Source organism: Doryrhamphus excisus, linkage group LG18 (assembly GCF_037039965.1).
Source record: "Doryrhamphus excisus strain RoL-2023G ecotype Guam linkage group LG18, RoL_Dexc_Guam_v1.1, whole genome shotgun sequence".
NCBI lineage: Eukaryota > Metazoa > Chordata > Actinopteri > Syngnathiformes > Syngnathidae > Doryrhamphus > Doryrhamphus excisus.
In genome coordinates this window covers 9,834,797-9,858,339 of record NC_136374.1, presented here as the reverse complement: position 1 = coordinate 9,858,339, position 23,543 = coordinate 9,834,797, and the positions used below count along the sequence as shown (strand labels likewise).

Sequence of the window (23,543 nt, the reverse complement as noted above, 5' to 3'; positions counted from 1 at the left end):
CCATGGGCATGGCCTTCTCGCTCTCTGGCATCCACTTTGTTAGGAACACAACACTAATCCTCCTTGTGTCTTTATTGCCCCCCCATGTAACACTGTGGGTTGGGCTTGGGCGTAATGGAAGGAGGGGGGGGCACATGGCTTCAGGGCCATACTATCAACGTTCCTGTTTGAAGATATGCCACACTATGGAGCTTCCAATAGAGAGATACACTCAGTACAGTAAAATAGTATGGAGACGGCAGATTATTGCATCAAGCAATGACTGTAAGGCAATGTTCATGTTGCTACACATTTTCATTAATATAAACAACACGTTCATGTGCTGCCTTCATTTGTAAGACGGTCTCTGTGGCTGACAGTGATTTGTCATGCGCCAGAATTGAAGCAGGATTATGAATGTTAATGCGCACAGGACTTCCTCAAAAGGAAACTTCTCAGGACTTTGGCATTACGTTGCGAATACAAACGGACCTTTATTCAAAGTTCGGCTGGCGCCGCCATGTGTCCAACGCGCCCTGAACTCAGGTGCATGAAGTCATTAGCCACGTTTACATGAGTTTTTCTCTTTACGAATGACCTTTCTGAAAGCAATGGTATACATGGAAAGGAATATTCCAATCGCGTGTCTACATGCGCCGCTATAATCAACCAGAATAGTCAATGGGGCATGCGCAGTAAAGCGTAAACACCAACATCACGTGATACCGACTTCCTCGAGTTTTTCTTTCACTTGTTGGAATAACGTATTGCCAGTTTTTCGTTTATCCAATCTTGAAATTTAGTTTGAATCAAAAACAAACTTTCCGCAGCAGTCCAGCACCGATTGCTCGCCTCCATTTTTTTAAATCAAAGAACTTCTCTAGCTGCGTGTTACGTCATATCTCAGCATTCGCTGAAAGAACGCACCCGGGAACAGGAAAAGATAAAGTTCAATCTTGCTAATATTTTATAATTAAGCTCGGCACATGTTTTATATAGATATGTATTTTCTTTTTTAATAAAACTGGACTTGTGAATGGCGTATAGAAGGGTTTAGATTCTGTTCCACAGATGGCGCTAATGAAAGCTGCAAACAACAGAAGAAGAAAAACACCACGAAGAAGAACGCAGTCTGACAACTTTCCGTTTGAGCGGGTACAAGATACCTCAATCGGATTGGGGAAAGGAATATTCCACCCCTGTGAATCCGATTATATATTCATTCGGATTGGCACTTTTCTTTCGGAATGAGGTGTATACAAAAGTTACATTATTTCCGTTTGAGCAAATAACCCGAATGGAACTGGAATATTTGGGTCTATGTATACGTGGCTATTGTCACCTTTTCCACTCCCACCCCCACTTCCAAACAGCAACCCGCTGTCAATTGAGTACTTAATGACAAGTATGTCATTCATTCAGTCAAGAATGAGTTTTTTTCTGATTGGGTACACGTGTACTCTTCTCAGTTAACTTGTGCACTTACACACCCCTGCTAGCGGTACATTTACAAGGCGATATCAAACTGTATTTGTATAAATGTGTTGCAGCCCTGTGGAAAAAGCAACTCTACTATTTCTTGCCCAAGTTGCATCAATAGTGCTTGACAAAGATTCAAGTTTCACTGACTTACAAGTCTGACACAATTTTGACACAATTGAGTTGTGGTCTTTCTATAGAGCAGCTACACACAATAACCCGCACAGAAAACATTTTAGATTTTCCAGAATCTGCACCTATTCCAGCTGTATTTCCTTTGATTTGTGCTTCTGTTTTAATTTATTCCACCCACGGTCCGCCTCTGAGCCCACTCTGCTGTGTTTGTGTTTGGTCACATGCCCAAAGTGCTTCCTAACAATTCCGCCCCTCTGTGACATCTGTGGCAGTTTTACCATGCCCACAGAAACCGAGCGTCATCCTAAACTTCTTTCAGGTCTCACTTCCAAATGCGCAAACCTCATTATCTGAAACTATGGCATCGTTTAACATTCATTCGTTCATTCATTTTCTACCGCTTTTCCTCACAAGGGTCACGTAGGGTGCTGGAGCCTATCCCAGCTGTCTTCGGGCGAGAGGCGGGGTACACCCTAGACTGGTCGCCAACCAATCACAGGGCACATATAGACAAACAACCATTCACACTCACATTCATACCTATGGACAATTTGGAGTCGCCAATTAACCTAGCATGTTTTTGGAAAAACCCACGCATGCACTCGGCCATCACACAGAGATGGCCGAGGGTGGAATTGAACCCTCGTCTCCTAGCTGTGAGGTCTGCACGCTAACCACTAGACCGCCGTGCCGCCCATCGTTTAACATGAGAATGTATATCTAATTTATAGGTCAGAAAAGTGGAAAAGCATAATAGGTCCTCTTTAATATACGAAGTGTGAAGTAATTCAGTCCTTTGAGTGTATTACATTATGTATAAAATCATAGCACAGTTTTGGGAGAAGAGGCTCACTAAAACTGAGCAATGAGAAGAATAAAGAACATCATCTTAAAGTTGTAATCTCATCCTCGAGAGACATGTTTAGTGTCTTATTGAGCATCAGAAATGACTACTGTTTGCAGCACTTCATGGTATCGCCAGTGAGCAGAGTCTGTGCTGGTAAGCGACAGCCATATTAGCTACTTTATTTCCATGTTTACAGCATTCCAATGCGTCGCAATAGTAACAGGATTACTTTTGCGGTAAACAGTAATTTGTGGAATTCCCTCAGTTCGGCTGGAGGATTTCTTTCTTCCTCCTCCTCTTTGTAAAAAAAAAAAAAAAGTGTTGTTGCATTCTGGTGGACCCCCTCCAGAGGTTTGATTCCGGAAACCCTTTTTAGCAGGTCTGTAAAGAACTAGATAAAAGCAGAGTGGGCCGACAGTACACAATATAAGAGAGACAGAGTAATAATAACAGCGTCATAATAATCCACTGACGAGCATCCTCACGATATAATATGACTCTTTAAAAACCATGTACAACAGTACCTTCAATGAGTGGCTAATATAGGATCAAAACTTTTGGGGCTTGATAATAAAAATCTTCTTTTTAAATGACTTTGAAACCACAAAAACATTCTGAGAGTGGAATAAATAAAGTCCAATGTCATTTTCACCTCAGAAAGCCTCACCTCGGTACGTGGGACTGTCTTACTTTCAAATAAATAGTATTATTGAGGAAGAACAGATGAGATCATTAAAAAGGTCAAAGATGAAATGGTCATATTAAAATCTATTTTCTGTACCGCTTATCCTCACGAGGGTCGCGGGCGTGCTGGAGCCTACCCCAACTATCTTGGGTGAGAGGCGGGGTACACCCTGGACTGGTCTCCAGCCAATTGCAAGGCACATATAGACAAACAACCATTCACACCCATGGACAATTTAGAGTATGTTTTGGGAATGTGGGAGTAAACCGGACTACTCGGAGAAAACCCACACACGGGGAGAACATGCAAACTCCACACAGAGATGCCCAAGGGGAGAATCGACTCAGGTTTTCCTAATCTCCTGACTGTGGGGCCAACATGCTAACCACTCTCCACCGTGCAAACAATACAGTAAAACATTAACAATAAGTTATTAGTAAATAAAAAGTGAATAAATACAGTAAGTAAACACACACAGATCCTCTACCAATGCTCCATGGAATGAGAAAAAGCTAATTATATCACATTGAACATGTAATATTAACAACTAAGAGCAGTGCTACAACGCATTATGGGAATTAAAGAGCAGTATAACAATGTATTATTGGAATTAATAATAGAATTACAGAGCCTATGACTATGCACATTCAGCTGTAGCAATTGCAGGTGCATAAGTCAGCTATGGAATGACCAAAAACTAGTAACATAACATTAAATACAAAATACTAAAAGCTATTCAACAATGATGGGAACTATTATTCAGCACACCTTACTATTAATTCCAGATCAACTGCACAGAACACAAACTAATGGTGTCAGATAAATAGAAGAGAGAAATCCACACATTGTATATAAATGCACACTGTGTATTTACTTATGTACATAGAATGGCGAAAATAAATTCATGTACAAGTACATGGAATGACAAAAAAACAAAACAAAATATGCAACATTAAACACATACTATTAACAACTATTTAAAGAGCAGTGACGCAAAGCATGATGGGAAATTGCACTGGACTTATTTGGCATACTCTACTGCAACCCCAATTATGGCAAATGAATAAAAGTTGCATAGCACAGCTGGTAGAGTGCTTGTTCAATTCCTGATTTGAGCTCAAACTACCAATTTACTCTTACTTTCATTATATGTTTTCACATATTTCCACACCATACCTCAGGATGTTAACTTAGAAGCTACGCTAGTATCCGCCAGCATGCAAATAGCCATCTACTTGTGACATTTGAGTCAGAAAATATCATGTTGGTGTGTGTTTTCTCAATGCTGCATTACTGACTTGTGTCATAAAATTAGCACTTAAACTTAAATACAAAAAATCAACACTAACGAGTGACTGTACTGCTCCTGACGCTATATGTGCCAGATATGGCAATGCATTCTGGGAAATAGTCTATAGTAAATAGGCAGTATCAGTGGTGAGTGCATTATAAAGTCAGATATTAAAATATACAATATGCATTTAAAGGTGCTATAGTGAAAAGTAGATTTTAAAAAGTATAAATAAGCGCATATGTTCACAGAGCTTACATTTTGGAAAGCATTTGACCCCTTGGGTGTGTGATACTTGGAGATAAGGAATAATAGGATCATCCTGAATGCTACTCTATCACCTCTGTGATTGACCGGCTATTTACCCAGGGATGTCAACGTTCCCATGACCCTGCACAGAATAAGCTATACCTGTATTCAACTAGCGGCCTTGGGCAAAAATCAGAACCGTGACAAAGTCAGACAGACTCACAAATTCAATTAAAAACTTGGGAATGACTAACATTTTTGTAGCTGCTAACCTTAAAAGCAGCAGTTCTGTCGTGCAGTGTAGTGTTTTTTTTTGTTTTTTTTTTGTAGTGGCTACACTCTGAATAGAGGATCTTAGATTTGATTTTTGAGTGGGTCCTTGAAAACAGCACGGTTCTGTCATGTATAGAAGATCTTTGACTGTGTTTTTGTAGTAGGTCCACAAAAACAGCAGAGCACTCTTTGCAAAGGATGATTGTTGGCCCTTAAAAACAGCAAAGCTCTTCTGCCACATAGATGATCTTTGATGGTGGTTCTGTTATACAGACAATCTTTGTAGTAGGTCCTCAAAAACAGCAGAACTATCTAATAATAATAATAACAATTATAATAACAAAGTCACTGTAGATTGGTTAATATGCAGGTCATATTATACTAAATGGAGTGTTGTTGCCACTTTTTGGATTTTTTTTTCCAGATGGCTTTATAGGCAGAATAAGTGCTTCCCATTACATTCTTAACTGCATCGTTTTTGCTGTTCGGAACCACAGAAAAGAGAACAATACATGTGTTCATGTCTCACATAAGGATTGTGGATGATGAGCAAAATTCCAAAAAATTGCAGTTTTCCTTAAAGGATAAAACTGAGTTATTTGACAGTGACATTATGAGGTTTTAATCATAGTTTTTATTTGGGTGTCACAAGTCACTCGGAAACATTTCCTCAGTGTGATCACGCACTTTATTTTAACACTGGAAGGAATTAGTAAATGTACATTAGTGAATTAATGTATGGAAATGAGCTGGAGCGCTACAGTGGCCACTGTGTTCTCGTTGATCCCCAGCTGCATATGTTGGTAATCACCACTGTTTCTTGGATTCACTCACAGGCACGCAGTAAATAACCTGCTGCCAGCACCCTGTGCTTTTTGTCTAATGAGCTGTTTCACTGGGCTCTCACTAATATGAAATTATGTCTCATTACTGAATGCACATTAAGTCCCACGAGCGCCTCAGTTTTTAAATTCCTGGATTTACGCTGCAGTATGATTGACTTAGGTTTGTGCTGCAGAACTTGCTTGAATCAAACTTGCTGACCTGCCTGACCTCCTGCAGGCCCATGTTTAAAACATATTTAACTGTGCTTAATTGGTTCTTTAATGACTTTCACTATTTACTTTGCTACATATACATATCACTAGTTTGTTAGAAGGAAGTACACTGTGGGGATCTTAATTATAAAATTAAAAATGAATAAAAAAAAACAATTGGACAGACGTATATTCCTCTCAGCTTCATGGAACGTTCCCTTGTGAATCATTGGGTAATGCCGCCACCTATTGGTGGACAATATGTAATGCATTCAAGGACGGCCGGAAATCACCTTGGAGTTATGTCGTTCTAGTTCCAATAACTAAACACTTTTGGTATTGTTTCAAAAATTCACCTTTTAAAGCAGTTTTCACGCAAATCAATATTAAATTAATGGCACAGAAACCCAAAAATCTACTTCCGTCATCCAGAGAAGGGAAATGTACAGAAAATACTCCAAGATTATATGTTTGTCTTCTACAATTGTATTGATGACCACTAAAGATTAAATCCATAAGAACTAAAATTCTCACAGTAGTACACATTATGTTTTTCATATAAGAGGAAGGGATTCAATGTTATTGTTACTAGGCTGTCGCTGAAAGGGGGATAAAGTGGCACAGAGCCTGGCAACCCGGCCAAGTGCAAGCTAGACGCTAATGGAGACGACAATGTTCTAAGCTTCATTCCTTCGCGTCTTTACACCTGACGAGCTACAAACGTAATTATGGCCGGAAAGAGAGCGTTGGTCATCCTGTCAAAGGGCGCAGAAGAGATGGAGACCGTTATTCCAGTGGACATCATGCGAAGAGCCGGGGTTTGTTGTTTGTTTGCATGCTAAACATGCTAATCATAATGACGCTCTTATTATGGAAGTTTTCCTATTAATGTACAGCGCCTTTAAATTAACTGTACATGACAACACCACTCATATCAGTGTTGTAAAATATAATAATGCTAATCTCGCCACTGTTGAAAGATTCAACATTGTCTTAACCTTAAAAGTGAGAGCGAATGAAATGTCAAAAGGTGAATGACACCCTGCAGCCATTTTGGTGCTTTCAAATTAAAAGTCCGTTTGCACTAAAAGTATTATCATACACTGAAGGCAGTGTAGTATATTTGTTGACACCTACGCCTTAACATACAGATTGCAGTGACGATCGCAGGGCTGACTGGTAAGGATCCAGTCCAGTGCAGCAGGAACGTCGTCATCTGTCCTGATGCAAGCTTAGAGGATGCCAGCAACCAGGTTGGACGAGTTTTCCAGTTTAAAATCAGCTTTTGTACAGCATTTGAATAGTAGTTTCCGTTTCCTTTTCAGGGCCCGTATGATGTGGTGGTTCTACCCGGGGGAATGCCGGGCGCCCAGAACTTGGCAGAGGTAAGAAATCCATAAAACTCCCATGTTTTTGTGTGTCACAGTAAATGTGTTGCCTAGCTGTCCTTAATGACAGACAGAGAGGAAGGAGGAAGTGATGTCAGGGGTTCAGAGTTTACTATTAGCTTGTTTTAGCCCCAACAGTAGTCTGTGTTTTTATTATTATTACATTGGTATTATTGTGCCTGTTGAGAGACAATTAAACCTTTTCTGGCAATCAGGTCTGGCCCTTGTCTCACTCAACACCGACACCTAGTGGCCAATTTAGAATACAACACTATATTCCCAATTGGAATGCTTCTGCCTTGTATTTTTGTTCATTTAGTCAGGTAATTTACCTATTTTTATGTTAATGTTGTTAATTTAGGCCAGGAATAAGTACAATATGATTAAATATGCACATTTTAAAATCTAATAATAGGTGCTATTCAACCACAAAACAGTGATAATTTATTAATTCATTACTTTGTGGAAAAAACGCAATAGAGTGCTGGTACGGTGCTGTTACGGAGAAACATGTTACTTTGATAATTTTAGTGGAAATGCAGAACTGTTTTTTTCTCAAAAGCTCAGGGACTTTTAAAAGTTCCTGAGAAAAAAGTTTTTACGTTGGAGAAAGGCTTTTGTGATGCTCCATGCAACTGCAACAGTGTCAGAGTTAGCTATTGGTCTTTGGCGTCATCTGGCGGACATAAATTGCAACCACTTTCCAATGGATGGCGGCTTCTGTGGTTTTACAATGCCATATATTTTGCCACATTTCTACAGTTCATTTCAATAAATTGAAGCCTTGATTAGAAGACTCAGATTCCTGCAAGAGTGCCCTAAATAGCGTGATGATATAGCAGCAGGACAACATGTATTGTAGTATAATCTAATTAACAGAAAACATCTCATAGTAGGTGACTGTACTGTGTGTGTGGAAATAAGATATTTAATTCCTCACTGCCTCATGACCCACAGTCCTTTTACTAAACAAACTAAATATATTTACATGTTATTTTGGTGTATACAGTGTTGGAAAATAATGGTATCTACACAAAATATTCACTAGTTGGCCATCTTTTGTTGCCAGAGGTTTTGGCATGAATGCTTGTGTGAGTTTTTTTTTAGGGAACATTAAATTTACAACATAAACCTGAATTTTGGTATGTATTTTATTATGTTTCGGTGAAAATTACTTTGACGAGAGCATAGTTTAATCTTGCCAGCAATGGAAACTACTGTATATCCTGGCTTCTGTGCTAATAGTTGTGGTGCAATTAGTCCTCAAATGGATACCCCACTGTTTGTCTGGTATGGAGTTGTGAATCAACCAATATTGATTCATCTGTCCTATGTCATAATCGCTCTCCTGACTCCATTGTGTGAAAGTGTTTCTTTTCAAAGTCTTGTTTAAATATGCTGCACTTTTGTGAGGCACACTAAACGTGTGCAGGTGCGTCATGCAGGATTCCATCCCCCCAGCCCCCATGAAACATGAAAAAATCCCACACCAACATGGTCTTACAGCTGTGAAGGAAGAGTAAATGTGAATTTGCGGCTACGCTGTTCGTTTTGTAAAAAATAAATGAATAAAAATCATTGTTTTAGTGGGTGAATATGACCTATTAGTCAAAAAAATGCATATTTAAGACATTCTGCGGCACAATAAGCATGTTTATGCATAAAAATGGCTAAATGAATTAAAATACACATAAATGCCATTCAGAACTCGTGCTTGTCTGCTATCCAAATAACAATATAACAAAGAAAAGGCTTCCTATCAAATGAATGCCTTGCCTGAGACTCTCTGCAATTGAGTATAATTAAGTGCCACTGTTTGAAGAAATATAGTATGAAGCAGTGACTAAGGTTTACAATGTCACATGGTGCCATTACCTTGCAATAAGTTCATGAATACAGTTAATATATTGTATCGTGGTTTTGTGTGTGTACAGTTTGTATGGCTTTGATACGGCGTGTTCCGCCAAGTCACTCACAACATCTGCTTCCTCTGCTCTCTTGCAGTCTCCCGCTGTCAGCAAGGTGCTGAAAGACCAAGATGGCAGAAAAGGTCTTATTGCAGCCATCTGTGCAGGTGCGGTCGACAAAAACAAGCCTCTGATTTTAACACGCACGCTAAATGGGACATATGAAACCAGCATGCTGTGTGTCTTGCAGTATTTAAAACCCACGCAAGGAAAACTTGCTGGTGACTACTATATTCCAAGTACTGGAACTATTGACTTAATTTATGGCCTTGTTGGTATCTAAATTGGAATATGAAGGTTTGATAAATGGCTGTCCTTAAATGTAATGAGCGTGTTATCTAACAACCCCCTTATGCTGCGAGAAAGGACACATCAAGGACATTATGAAGAGGGACTGTGGACCAATATGGCAAAGTGGATTGAAGGGTGTCCTAGAAAACACTGAAACACTCGCAGGAATTTACAGTTTAATGAAGCCGCCAGCGAGACGTGCCCCGTGCCGCGTCATTTTGCCCCTGACATTTTGAAGATTTTGGAGATTTTACTCCCATGAATGATGATATTTCCATTCCAAATACTGTGTAAAACATTTGTGATCATGCCGATGATAGGCGCTTATCTCTAATGTCTGCTGCCGTCTCGCTGTCTCACTCTGGCGTCCTCTGTGTAGGGATTAGCTGTAACCAGAGTAGCTTGCAGTCTCCTCATCTGCCAGGGGAAAGTGGAATCTTTAGACTGCATGGGACCACCGCCAAGGAGCATAATCAATAACTTTCTATTTATTAACACTTTTTTGGATGAGCTCACTGCAGTGCTCGGCCTTTGCCAAAGTTAATGCAGCAGGAACAGTGTCTTTGGCCACTCCTTTTTTCCCCTCGAACACCCCCACCTCCTGTTTCATTGTGGTGCATTGTCTCCGGGCAGAAACGGTATAGTGTTTCTGTGTTAGAAACAGTGATACTGTTTAAAGGACACCATTTAGGAAAGTTTGTGTCACTGTATATTTTGTTGTCGTCCTAAAATTAGACCTCCTTGTAAAAGTTGTAAAAAAAAAAAAGCTGTCCACACATCTTCACTGATTGAGAGTTAAGACGAGCAGCGCTAACCAGTGAGGCAAAAGCTTCAGGTGTACCGCAACTGACTTGGTTGCACGTTATAACACATCTGTTAATCAATCTAGTGACATTTTAGATGTACAATAATCATTCATTTTCTACCGCTTGTCCTCACAAGGGTCGTGGGGTTGCTGGAGCCTATCCCAGCTGTCTTACACCCTGGACTGGTCGCCAGCCAATCACAGGTCACATATAGACAAACAACCATTCACACTCACATTCATACCTATGGACAATTTGGAGTCATCAATTAACCTAGCATGTTTTTGGAATGTGGGAGGAAACCGGAGTACCCGGAGAAAACAACACGCATGCACGGGGAGAACATGCAAACTCCACACAGAGATGGCCGAGGGTGGAATTGAACCCTGGTCTCCTAGCTGTGAGGTCTGTGCGCTAACCACTCGTCCACCGTGCTGCAGCCTGTACAATAATAATCTTTTAAAATGCAAAAAAATAATGTTTTTTTACCACCAAATTAAGTTTAAAAACATGATATCACATATTTCTTATGACCTAAACCTTAAAATGTAGTTTTATCTGTCATGCGCATTATGTAAATTTTAATCGAGATCGACCACTGTGTCTTTCAAGATGTCTCCACATGGGAAAACTTAAATCTCTGCAGTGTGTGTGAGGACAGTGTCCGCTTCAGATTAGCTCTACCACTAACACATACTGTGCTTTGCTTAACCAATCAGATGGCACCATGGGTGGAACAATGCTGAACAGTGGAAGGAGACACAGTGGGGTTGCATCAGAGCTGATATAACAGTTTTAAATTCATTTCTTAATATTGGCCTGTTGGATTTAAATAAAGGCTGATGCCGATATACGTGAAAATTAATCCCCCTGGGGTTGGAACAACTCAGAAGTCACCCACTGCCAAGGGACTGAAATTTAAATCTGTATTTTGACTTTTTTTTTTTTTGCTTTTGAATAGGCAACAGGGATTTTGTGCAAAAAGACTGGTCTGATACTCACAATACAAATAGACAAACCTTAATTATCCGTAAACAGCTTTAACTCTTTTCTGCTGCAGGTCCCACTGCTCTTCTGGCACACGGCATAGGCTACGGCAGCACGGTGACCACGCATCCCGCTATGAAGGAGAAGATGATGGCTGGAGGTGAGCAGACAGAATTCCAAAAGGATGTTAAAATGGACAGCAAGTCTTTCTAAATCAGTCGTAGCTTTATTTTCTATTTGACAGGAATATTTTTATCAAAAAGATTTACCCTTTGAAAACAGCAGGTGGCGCTGTCATGCAGGTAACATCTCATGCCACAATGCAGTAGCACATTCAAGAGGTGAAATCAGTAGCAGGAATTTGACAGAACGTACTAGAAACTAGGTCAGCAGCAGTGTTGTTACAGGACTGACGTGCACGCAGCGCAGTGTCTTCATCCAAGCCTTCATTCAGCCTGTTGCATGATGATGGTTCTCGTTGTGCTACTCTTTTTGTCTGTTTTTAGATCACTATAAATATTCCGAGGCGCGAGTGCAGAAGGATGGACATTACATCACCAGTCGTGGGCCCGGAACCAGTTTTGAATTCGCCCTGACAATTGTAGAGGAACTTATGGGGGCTGAAGTTGCCGCTCAAGTCAAGTCTCCGCTCATTATGAAAGACTGACTTCAGCAGCGTTATATCTGCCAAGAACTGCTGTGTGTTATGCACGCTCATGAGCCACAACTTTAGGTACACCTATCTTCAGTACAATATAATGAAATATTACAAAAAAAACTCTACAACATCAATCATGGATACTTTTGATGGCACTGATTAGGAAGGTGTTAACCATACAGTACTTTTACTGTTGTGGTTGCAGTTTGTAGTGTTGTTGAACTGCACTGCATCATTCTGAATATTTCACTCCCCCTTGTAGCTAATTTGGGTTACAAACACCTACCCGTGTGACGCAGTATATTTCCACACCATTTAAGGGGAATAAATGACGAAAAAATGACTAAGATAACTTTAGTTATGTAAAAGGGGAAATTATTGTCACTTCCTACAGTTATTGACTAAAGGGAGTTTCGTGTGAATGGAAATTCTGTGAAATGTGCTCTGAAAAAAAAAAAAAAAAGATTTTCAGAGCGTAGGGAAGGCCCCAATTGTATTATAGAGGAGGGTAAGGTGTACACTTTAAAAACGACTGCATTAGATGAATATACTGTACCCAATGATGTGGCTGGTGAGTGTATACTATTTATATTAATTATATTAATAGTTGGGTGTCAAAGCTATTTTCCAGAGATGAAGCCTTAGTTTGCACTTACAGCCAACCTTGATTTTCATTCAACTGCAAAATCTAACATGAACAATCACTGCACTGCACAGCACAGCATTTACGAACAAGATTCAATAAACTCTGCTTTAAAGCAGCTTGTTCCATGTTATTGTTATTTACCACTCATTTTATTTCCTCTCACGTCCATGTTACTAACATCACCCTCTTTCTCCCCCTGTAGTACAGTGTAGGTGCTCCTGCTTGCAGAGCTGCAGACATGAATGCTACTACTACTAGTACAATCCTTATTTTAGTAGTAGAACACAGTTATTGTTATATTGTTGTTGTCTTCAGCTGAGCAATAGCCTCGTGGTTAGCACGTCAGCCTAACAGTCGCGAGGCCCATGTTGAATCTCCACTGGAGCATCGCTGTGTATACACAATACTGACCCAAGACTATTTTTGTTCCCTTAAAAACATTTTGCAAGAGAGAACTCGTCTTATTTTTGGTGTCTAGAGGTTTATACATGCTGCTGCTTACTCTTAAAGTATATTTTAGAAGCTTTTAGTGAACTCAGACCTAGTTAAAGTAAGAGAATATGAAAAATAACAATTACACTCAGCTGACAGCATTTTGTTTTTTGGATATTTGGCTTGTGCCATGAGATATGTGATTAAATATTGCCTTTCCCTTCACTTTATGCATATGTTCTTTACTGTGAGGCCTCTGGTCACATGGCACAAATACCAGTGAGAATGATTAGTGAACTGCATACAAATATGCATCAATTAGCATTTTTGTTCTGGACCAACCATTCACAGCACTGCATGTTTTGGGAGGAGGTGTAATACCCGCAGAAAAACCCACATAAGCACAAGATCGGCATACAAACTCTACATGTGATCCCTTAATCAACCCTGTTATCCTGTCTTCTCTCTATGCACCCTCTGTCTCACTTTGCCAGCCTGTGCTGGTTGAGACAGATGGCCGCCTAACAGTGCCTGAGTTCGGTTCAGGGTTTTTGCTTGCCTTTCCGTCAAGTGTTTGCTCTTGTGGGGGTTCATTTGGTTCCTGGCGCTCTATACTGTATTGACCAGAGTATAAAACTTCAACTTCAGGGTTTTAGTATAAGGTAAATAAAATGTTCTTGACTTGGCGCTTAAAATATACTCTGTGACAAGAAGAAAAAATCTAAACACTGGAGGTCACCTCATCTTGGGTTTCATGTATGTGCATTAGCCCTGTGGCTGGACGCACAAATATAGACTGCATCATGCAACTTATTGTTGGCACCACTGACAAACGCGGGAAGCCGAATCCAAATTGATTGAGAGGCGTCTAACCAATCAGGCGCCTTGGCCCGGTTGCAGTTTTCCTCCGCTTGACCAATAGTAGCTCGCCTCTAGTCGTATGGGTGGGGCGAGGCACAACGCGTGGTAGTTGAGTGTCAAGAGAAACAAAATCCAGACGATTCTCACTAAAGGGAGGAAAGGGAACCATTTCATCAAGGGTAAGACGATTTTTGCTTTTGTCTGCACACGTTGATGTTTCTGCTTTTTATTGTCACCTTCGTCAGCCACTTTGCGGCACAGTCGTTTGATTTCACGTCATATTAATCACGGTAAACAGCCACTTACAGACATTGTCTCATGAAAACACGCCAACATGGGTGTTAAACCATCAAAAGGATAAAAATGGCCAATGAGGACTTTTTCCATTCCGTGATAAGCTTTCCAATTGTACCGTGTTTGACGTCCGCTCCGCCAATGTGGCCAGGCGGAGCGTTAAAGGAAGCCCGAGGTGACGTTCGCATTTCGGCGTGATTGGATCCGGTCAGCCGAGCACCGTGTGTGTGTGAGTGTGTGCGTGTCACTGTTACTGCCGGGGGAGACTTGTGTTGTGTGCAGAGATGTGAGTCGACGACGCGGAGACAGTCAGCTCCAGGAGGTGTTCGTCCAGCCTCCGCTTGCCCGAGCTAGCCAGCAAGTCAGCCGCAGTCAGGCTGCTGCATTCGGCTAGCAGAGTGCGGCACAGGCCAGGTGACTTTCTCCCGCCGATCAGGAGCGGACGTCACCTTGACAACGGGACACGCGTTGTCCAACACATGTCCCTGACAAAGAGGGAATAGCCTCGGGGGAGTGAGTGAACTGTATGCTGTGCAATGATATGCATTGGTCTTTTTGCTTCAGTTGGTTTTCCTGTCGACTGCAGTGGTTTTCATTCAAGATGCAACCTGGCGGTGCGTCTCTGTGTCAGTCACATAGCAGAGAAAGCTCCCTTTGTCCCCCTCCCTCTCGTGTTTGATTTGCCATCACGTCACTCAGCAGCCAGAGGCAACCAAATAGCCCACTACTACCTATAGCAGGCAAGCCCAGACATACCACAGAAAGAGCAGGAGGATGACGGAAAGAAAGAGGAGCGTAGTTTGGTTATATTTTCAGGCCGAAAGCAAGAACACAAGTTGTATAATTTATAAGAGGTCTGTATTGTAAGTATTTTAGATTTACTTATAATCTCTGCCCTAATTCATTCCTGAATTTTCAAATCACAAAAAAGTCAAAAAGTAATTCAGATTTAGATTTTTTTTTCAGATTGATATGCATCCATCTTAATTTTTAAAAAGGTATTGGTGATACTAACCTGGTATTTATTTGGTATCTGATTGATACCAAATCTAGCGGTATTGCACACCACTACTTCATCGACAGTTGTTTTTTTTCAAGCACTTTCAACTCATCCTGCACAGGAAATGCAAGTTTTCTTCTGCGGGTTGACTTTCTAAAAACCACTGCTATCTGAAGTATAACCAGTAATATAGTCATGGAAACAGGAGCTCAGAACAAAATTTCTATTCACTTAAAGGGGACCTATTATGCTCATTTTTGTATTGAGTTGAGGACTTCTACAGAGCAGCTGCACACAATAACCCGCACAGAAAGCTTTCTATATTTTGCAGAATCTGCACCTATTCAAGTTGAATTTCCAAAACGGTCTATTTTAATTTATTCCACCCACGTTCCGCCTCCGGGCAAGCCTGCTGTCCTGTGATTGGTCACACTCTCAAGACAAAGCAGTGCAGCAGAACGGGGAGGAGGGCAGACCTAAAGTTGTCCCCAGGTATGCCCAGATAAGGAAGCCTGGCTTGAAAGTGTTACTTTAGAGTTAAACTAGAGTGCACAGTGAGAAGAGCTGCCCGCCTTGGACGGGTAAGGCACATTCATGTCGGATATACCAATGTGAGCATCCGTTGTGTGTCCACGGCGGTCAGGAGAACCAGATTGTACAGCTGGAGGAGCCGCCCACTGTGGGAGGAGCCTCTGCCGTGAATACTTGTTTGCAATATATTGCCTCCTCAATGTTTTTTTTTTTAATTCTTCTGTTTCTACATTTTGAAGCTGTACTTGGACCTCCTTAAGATCCAACAGTGCAAAATGTAAATTCTTTCAGTTTTCAGTTGAGGATATTTCTGGCTTATTAACATTTTGCACTGTTGCACACACAACATGTTAGAATTATTCTGCTTGAGCAGCTCTACAATAAAGAGCTGCAGGCTTGGCTCCCTATTTCTGGATGGGTTAGGGGGCTGGGGAGGTTGGTGGGGTGGGCTTTGCAAAAGTCACTGTGACTGAGTCATTGGTTTAGCTAATGATGCAATTAGAGCAGCACTTCGTGTTTCCTGATTAGATCACCTACTTTTGTAGCCCTGCAGATGAGGAAGCGTCGGCTCGCTCTGTTTGATTCAGCGGATGCATTTCAAAAGGTAATTGGCAATTTACAAGCCAATGGGACGTTATCAAATATTGATATTTTTGTCATTGGTGGCAAATTATTTTGCTGACATTTTAGGAAGAGCAACAGCCATTGTGGACAAGAGATAGACAATTTAATGCAGACAGAGTGGAGTGCTAAAATTGTATCAGCGAAAGTGAAGAGAACAGTAACGAGACCTGTTGTGACGTATGGTCTGGAGACGGCATTGCTGACCAACCGACAGGAGCCAGAGCTGAATGTGGCAGAGCAGAAGATGCTTAGATTTTCTTTGGAATGATGAGAATGGACAAGGTTAGAAATGAGCAGATCAGAGGAACAGCCCAAGTTAGATGTCTGGGAGACAAGGTCAGAGAGCCATACTGAGGTGGTTTGGTAGTGTGAGAAGGATTGTGGTTATGGTAGGGGGATGCTGGAGATGGAGCTGCAAGGGAGAGGAAGACCAAAGAGAGGGTTCTAGATGTGGTTTTTCGGAGGACAGGCATGTGCTAGAAAGGCACAAAGGACAGGGCAAGATGGAAACATGTGATCCGCTGTGGATGAAGCACCCATGAACACGTGCTTATTTAAATAATTTTCAAATCATGTTGTATTGCCCTAGGAGGTTATGCTTATTTGAATAATGATAAAGCTGCCCGCCACCATCAACTGTTTCAACTGTATTCATTTTATGTAATTTTATCTAACTACATGGGATCGTCATTGTCATGCTGCATTGTCAGTCAGAGAAATGAGTCAATGTTACACATAGAATATTTGTCACCCACAAGGTCAGGATGTAGTAGGGCTGATTTGGACATCTGATTTGATAGACGACTAATAGTCAAAAGCTTTATTTTTATTTTTTTTTAACAGCAGAGCTAATGACGATCCTGACAAACGATCTCACTTGCATTTTCAAACTCAAAGAAAAAATCTAAAACAGGTACAGATATAGTAGGTATGCAACAGTAATTTATAAAAAAAAAAACAAAACATGATGTAACAGCCTAACTTGTTTTAAGTGATACGCTGCTGACACAAGTTGCTCCTCACATTGGAGTCATCTGTTACCTTTTCAAAATACTTTGGATGGCAATGGCAACGCACAAAAAAAATCTGTTTTATATTTTGTTTGCAATTCTCATCTGCATGCAATGTTTACAGTATTCCTTGCGTTCAAAACTAGCGCTCACCTCAGATCCTTTGGATTGTGCCACTGAAGCAGGTAATTTTATTAATATTTGTTATTATAGGCCTTCTGTTGAACACACATGTCATCTAAAATTCCTTATTTTCTGAGCTTCATAGCCAAGTTTCAGATGGATTTTATTCACCATGTCCAGGCTGCTAGAAGCCCCGGACACCACCACACTTCTCTTTGGCGCATCACCACCGGGTGGAGAGTGGCCAGGACACCTCGGCTGTCTGTCTTTGAGTTATCATAGAGTGGCAGGGACAGCGAGGCTGGCCAAAGTGCATGGAGCCCCTGGTGGATGCAGATAGGTGTCAGCAACACGATTGCTTCACAAAGTCCAATATGTGTTGCAGACTTTCCCCATCAGTTATGTTACTAAATGATGAGCTTTTCAGTTCAGTTCTTGCAGTTCACATTTTTGTGAACATTTTCAAGTTCTAATAAAGTTTTAACTTAGAATTTTGCTTGTTAGTGCTCACAGCAAACTGTAGTATCTTCGTGCATTGTTCATTGGGAACAGGCTGGGTTACTGCAATGCGAACCAGGCTTCTTCTCTGGTTGTACAAGGACCAAATGGCATGTAGTAGAATGCCACTACAGGACACTGTAGAGGCAAAATGAACCTTTTTACCCAAAATCCTGTTTCAATATCATTGAATTAACATCTGACTGCAGTACAAAATAAATATAATTAGTTCTTTGACTCTGCTTCATTGATCACCATTATCTTAAAGTAAGCATCATAGCCTTTAAGACACGTGCTTTTGACTCCTGACTGGCGTCGGAAGAAGTTGTTTGATGCCACCGGTTTGCACATATACATCTCTCGCTCCCCTGAATATAAAATGGCCCGTTTTCTTGAGGCCGTGTTAGTATGGTAATGCTTGGACCTCTAGCATGCTAAAAATCTACATGTCATTGGTAATGTCTGACCTTTTTTCACGCAACCAAATCTTACTGCATAATAATCCCGCAGAAATCCCCAATTTGCACCTGTCTTTGTCCACCTCATGACCATGAAAAACTCACGTATTACAGTTACAGCTATGGTAACCATAGTGAAACTACCCAGAAAGCAGCAAAGAGTAGAAAGACTCCTGTTTTCAATCACTTTTCTTTATGCTGTGTCACATAAAGCCAACCATCCTGCTATTTTTGGAAGATGCCTCGTTTGTGCATGAGCAGTGGGTATTATAACATGAATTGCTTTCCATAATGGAAAACATTTGCAGATAGCACTCAGTTCATTATGTCAGGATAATTCTACACAAGCAATGCTTTGGATATATTACCTCTATCGGTGTTGTGTACGGCTTATTACTTGGATTGGTGAATAAAATAGACAGTGAGCTGTGTCAGATAAACCTGAAGGAACTGCGGCTCTAAATTTTGTCTGCCTAGTCATTATACGGCAAAATGAATCATTTTTGTTTGGTGTGCCTTATCTTGCACGTACTTACAATAGGGCTAGCAAATACTGGCATACATGCCGATATAAATTATACAAAATTTTTATTCAGCAGGGTCTTGTATAAAGACAATCGAAACCTTGTCTCAAATTGTACTGTACAGTACTTCAAACTGCAATCCTAAATGTATATGTCGATATGTTTTGACAGTTGGACAGCAAATGTCAATTTTATTTTGAAGGGCAGTAGTGTGTCCTCTGTGTGTCTGTTTGACGAGTTGGGTACAAGAACATGCTTCCCATCTTTTTTCCCCTCAGAATCTGCACGTCATCATTAAAGTGGTAAAGATAGACTAATCCAGCCTGTGTCGCGCAATCAACCCCACTAGCATGCTAAACTAAGCTAACCCCCTGTAGCCGCATTCATTCTCAGAGGTTTCCGCCAAACTTCGCCCGTGTTTAAAGCCATTTCAACCTGTTTAGTACTGGAGGAGGCGGTGTAGTGTTTATAGTGATTGAGCGATCTGCCAAATAAATACATCCCCAAACGAACGTTCCTTCTCCCCATGATGACATAATTTTGTTAATCTTGTGTACCAATAAAGTCTGCCATAGCATGCAGTTAGTCGCTCTGCTTATTTATGTTTCTCATGTATACAAGTATAAGTCATGTTCTTCATTGGTAGAATCAATACCGGTATATAAAAATGATCGCCCAACTGTATTATGGACATTGCTTGCTGAGGTGTGCCTGTAACTTTGTAACAAAGCCGCCCGTTTTCTTAACACTGAAATACAACGTGAAAACTATAGTGTTACTACATTTCCAATTCTAACGCATCACTCTTGTTTGCACTAAGGGCGACTATTGAATGAAATTGTCATCACTAATGTTAAAGTTTACAGCCCTATGAATAAGTAGGAAGCTCTCTGTTTGCGCTAATATTAACAGCTACTTATGATGCTCCCTCTTCATTGTTGTTTCTGCTCATGCATTGCAGTTTGCTGCCTTGGAAGGCAAGGTCTGTCTTGCAGATATTGCATTGCGTACTTTGCTCCAACACTTTTGACTGCCGTTTACGCCGTGCCGTCATCCGGCGTAACATCTGGATTTTGCAAGTAAAAAAAAAAAAAGTCGACTAACACATTAGTTGTTGACTATTTTAATAGACAGTTGTTTTTGTAAGCGCCTCTCTTTTACACACAACAAATGCATGGCCCTTTATGTTAATGGAAGAGAGAACTAATGCTAACTAATGTGTGCTAATAATACACTTTGAGTCAGTGCTGACGCAGCTTGTTTCCTTTAGAGGAAGGATACTGTATGCAAGGGCAAATTGTGTACGCAGGAATTTAGAAGACTTTTTGTACTAAAAGTAATAAACTGTACTTTCAGGTGCAGTGATTGTCACGATACTGGAAAATCTTCAACTCTGGGATTTCATAGTAAATTCTTGTGTCCTAAAAACAAAGTTAAACGTGGAGTAATTTATGCTAAACATTAACAGTGAAATGCTGATGCTGCAATTGTTCGACACCTGATGCGACTCAGGATCTGCACTGTTCCAAAAGCGCTGTTGAAGGGCCCACCTCCCCGCTCAGCCACCTGTTCAGTCACCTGGTAAACAGAAAAGTCTGCTCTGAAATAATCAATTAATTAACCCCCTACAAGCATCAGGACTGCTTGTGCTACAGAACAAATACCAAAATTGCTATTTTTAAATACGCCTTATCTATTTTCTATCTTGCCTTGTTTGTTTTATTTTTATTTTTTCAACCAGTCTAACTGTGAAATAAATATCTGGGTAATGGACAGTGTAGGTGAAGTTTCCTATTGTTTTTTGTCAGCGAATTAGGTATGGGGCTGCACGGCGGGTGAGTCGTTAGCCCGCAGATCTCACAGCTAGGAGACCAGGGTTCAATTTCACCCTCTGCCATCTCTGTGTGGAGTTTGCAAGTTCTCCCCGTGCATGCGTGGGTTTTCTCCAGGTACAAAACATGCATGCTAGGTTAATTGGCGATTCCAAATTGTCCATAGATATGAATGTGAGTGTGTATGGTTGTTTGTCTATATGTGCCCTGTGATTGGCTGGCCACCAGTCCAGGGTGTACCCCGCCTCTCGCCTGAGCACAGCTGGGATGGGCTCCAGCACCCCTGCGACCCTCGTGAGGATAAGCAGTGAAAATGAATGAATGAATGAATCAGGTATGAACTAATTATAGACCTAGACAAAGAATAACTCATGGCAAATGCATTCACAATTTATTTGAATAAAGTGAAACCAACACTTCAGGTTGGAGGTTAACATTTTCTGTTCCCATTTTCAGTATTCAGTACATTTTCAATAGTATATAAATAAAATACAGTAAGTGCAACCAACATTTCAACAGTTGGTTTACCTGGATGGTTTACTTCTTCAAATGTGGCATTTGAGAGCAATGATAGATTTAATGCTCATAAACAAGGTCTAGGGACACGGAACTAACTAAGTCACTTTTGTATAATAGAGGATCTTTGTTTCAAGGAAGCAGTCGAGTTCGGTTTGGTTCTGTTACTTAATAGCTGGTGTGATACCCGGGACTCTGCGAACCGTACCACTTGGTGGAAACAAGGCTTTAGTTCTTAGATTACAGTCTCACATTCCCATTCCAGGCATAGTATGAACACGTTAAAGCTAGTTAAAAAAGGCCCTTTTAATCAAAGAATACATGTATTGTATTGTATTGTTCCACTGCAGTCAAATTTGAGCCACTTTCAATGAAAGTGAAATGAGCACCACAAGCTTTTTTCTCTTTGCACTCTTCTTCCCCATTTACAACTCACTCAGTTTCACTGAAAGCATACTCACTCCAATGCTGACTGTGCATAGGGAAGTGTGTGTCGAGTTATGTGTGTGTGTGTGTGTGTGTGAAGAGGGAGGGGCATTTCCTCTAATACATCCTCCTCATCTCACACATTTTATTCAGGCTTCTCCTTCCACCTCTTTCTTTCTCACGCGTTCTATGTCACTTCTTTCCCTCTTCCTCATGCCGGCACTCACATGCTCATCACACTCGGGCACACGATCCCAGTCACACAGCATCTGCATCCGCTGCATCCGCTAGACTTGTATCATTTATTGTGTCATTCCGCCTCCCCATCTTCTCTCCAGCTCCCCCTGCTCAGTGTTTTTGGAATTCTCGGCCGGTTATAGCTACTGTATATATTTTTTATAATTGATTCCCCTGGTTCTGCTCTGTGCGGCAGGAATCTGCTCCAGACTGAGGTGGGTTTTTTTTTTTTGTAAGCATCGTATCTGTGTCTGAGGCTGCATGCACCCGGTCTGTTGCTCCCTCTCTCCCCGTTCCTGCTGTTGCTTTCTCACATCCTAGTGTCAAAGAGACTCTATCTCTTGTATATATAACGTTTGGTGCATATTAGCTAGACCGAATAGCTATGAGCGAGTGTCTCTGTGGAAGCCAGTATGCCTGATAGGATTGTTGCTGCTGCTGCTGCATTGAAAGATGTCTTTGCATACCATATTACGTTGGTATGTACAGTACTTAGCTCCTTCGCTTATTCGCCCCTACTCCCTTTACGCTCCGTTGTCTGAATGTCTGTCATGTTTTATGCATGTTCCGCCATTTAATTCCTACGATTGATTAAACTTGAGAATAGAACACATGAAAGTGTGCAGGGTCGCACACAAGTACACATTTTCAAACATCTGCATTGGGGCAGGGAAGGCTTGATTTCTAAATATATATTTTTTATCTTCACCTCAGCTGCCCCGCTGATACTGCTGTTACTGCTGTTACTGTTACTGCTGCAGTTTTATCAGTTGCAGTTGTACAGTGAACAATACTCAGAAGAGAAGCTCAAACTATTTACTGTGAGGTTGAGACAGGCCAGTATGTGTATGTTTAGTACAGTATGCATGCATGCCAACCTGCACAGGATGGGCTCAGGTCCAAACAGGATGCAAAAGGAGAGGCAGGCTGCAGGGGTTCTGTTTGGTGCAGTACGCTGCTGGACGCAAAGGAGCCAAGAAAAGCTATGTAAAGGCAAAACAAACAAGTGTAGTAGTAGGATTATAATGTACACTCAATCAGCTTGCTCATTTCTTTGCCAAACACAATGTCAATTTGTTTTGGTTTTATGGTTGTGCTTGACTTAACTGTTATATATTTGTTTTATGATAATGGCCAAGCCTCTACATCAGTCAACTCAATGTAGTTGAGCAGCCCTCCAGTCAGTTAGTCATTTTGAGTGAACAATTCAATGCACAAGTTTTCTCTTTAGTGCAGATACATTTTTATAAATAGTTCTACAGTGTGTGTTGTAAATGCATAACAGGTTTATACGATGTCCTTACGTATTTATTAAATGGCTACAGCCAGCTAAAAAAAAACCTAACTTTATCTTGTTTCTGTATTGTCTTTTCAAGGTCATCTACTTGGCAAAAGTCACTTTTTAGTAATCTACTAACTGTCATATGTGTCCCAAGAGCCTGTTTACAAGCACCAAATG

The 23,543-nt window shown here is 40.9% G+C and overlaps 2 protein-coding genes across 4 annotated transcripts in view; both read left to right on the top strand.

The window, feature by feature from the left end:
- Positions 1-6,580: 6,580 nt before the first annotated feature.
- On the top strand, positions 6,581-12,833 carry park7 (parkinson protein 7). Its single transcript, XM_058054289.2, has 6 exons — positions 6,581-6,793; positions 7,127-7,228; positions 7,301-7,360; positions 9,368-9,437; positions 11,488-11,574; positions 11,921-12,833. The coding sequence occupies exons 1-6, from the start codon at positions 6,704-6,706 to the stop codon at positions 12,079-12,081; spliced, it is 570 nt and encodes a 189-aa protein (XP_057910272.1). The 5' UTR covers positions 6,581-6,703; the 3' UTR covers positions 12,082-12,833.
- Positions 12,834-13,817: 984 nt separating this feature from the next.
- Positions 13,818-23,543, top strand: part of kcnab2a (potassium voltage-gated channel subfamily A regulatory beta subunit 2a) — a 74,698-nt gene continuing 64,972 nt past the window's right edge. Inside the window, exon 1 of one of the 3 annotated variants that reach the window (XM_058054288.2) lies at positions 13,818-14,190. The gene's annotated coding sequence lies outside the window, so the exon portion shown is untranslated. Of the gene's footprint in view, positions 14,191-21,954; positions 22,300-23,543 lie in introns of those variants that run through there. The other 2 variants (XM_058054286.2, XM_058054287.2) reach the window with 2 other exon arrangements.

What these genes read in the sequence shown, in the direction of transcription:
- park7 (XM_058054289.2), top strand. Translation starts at nt 6,704, where the DNA reads ATGGCCGGAAAGAGAGCGTTGGTCATCCTGTCAAAGGGCGCAGAAGAG. An exon ending in ACATCATGCGAAGAGCCGGG is followed by an intron (nt 6,794 to 7,126) that starts GTTTGTTGTTTG and finishes CTTAACATACAG; the next exon opens with ATTGCAGTGACGATCGCAGG. An exon ending in TATTGCAGCCATCTGTGCAG is followed by an intron (nt 9,438 to 11,487) that starts GTGCGGTCGACA and finishes TTTCTGCTGCAG; the next exon opens with GTCCCACTGCTCTTCTGGCA.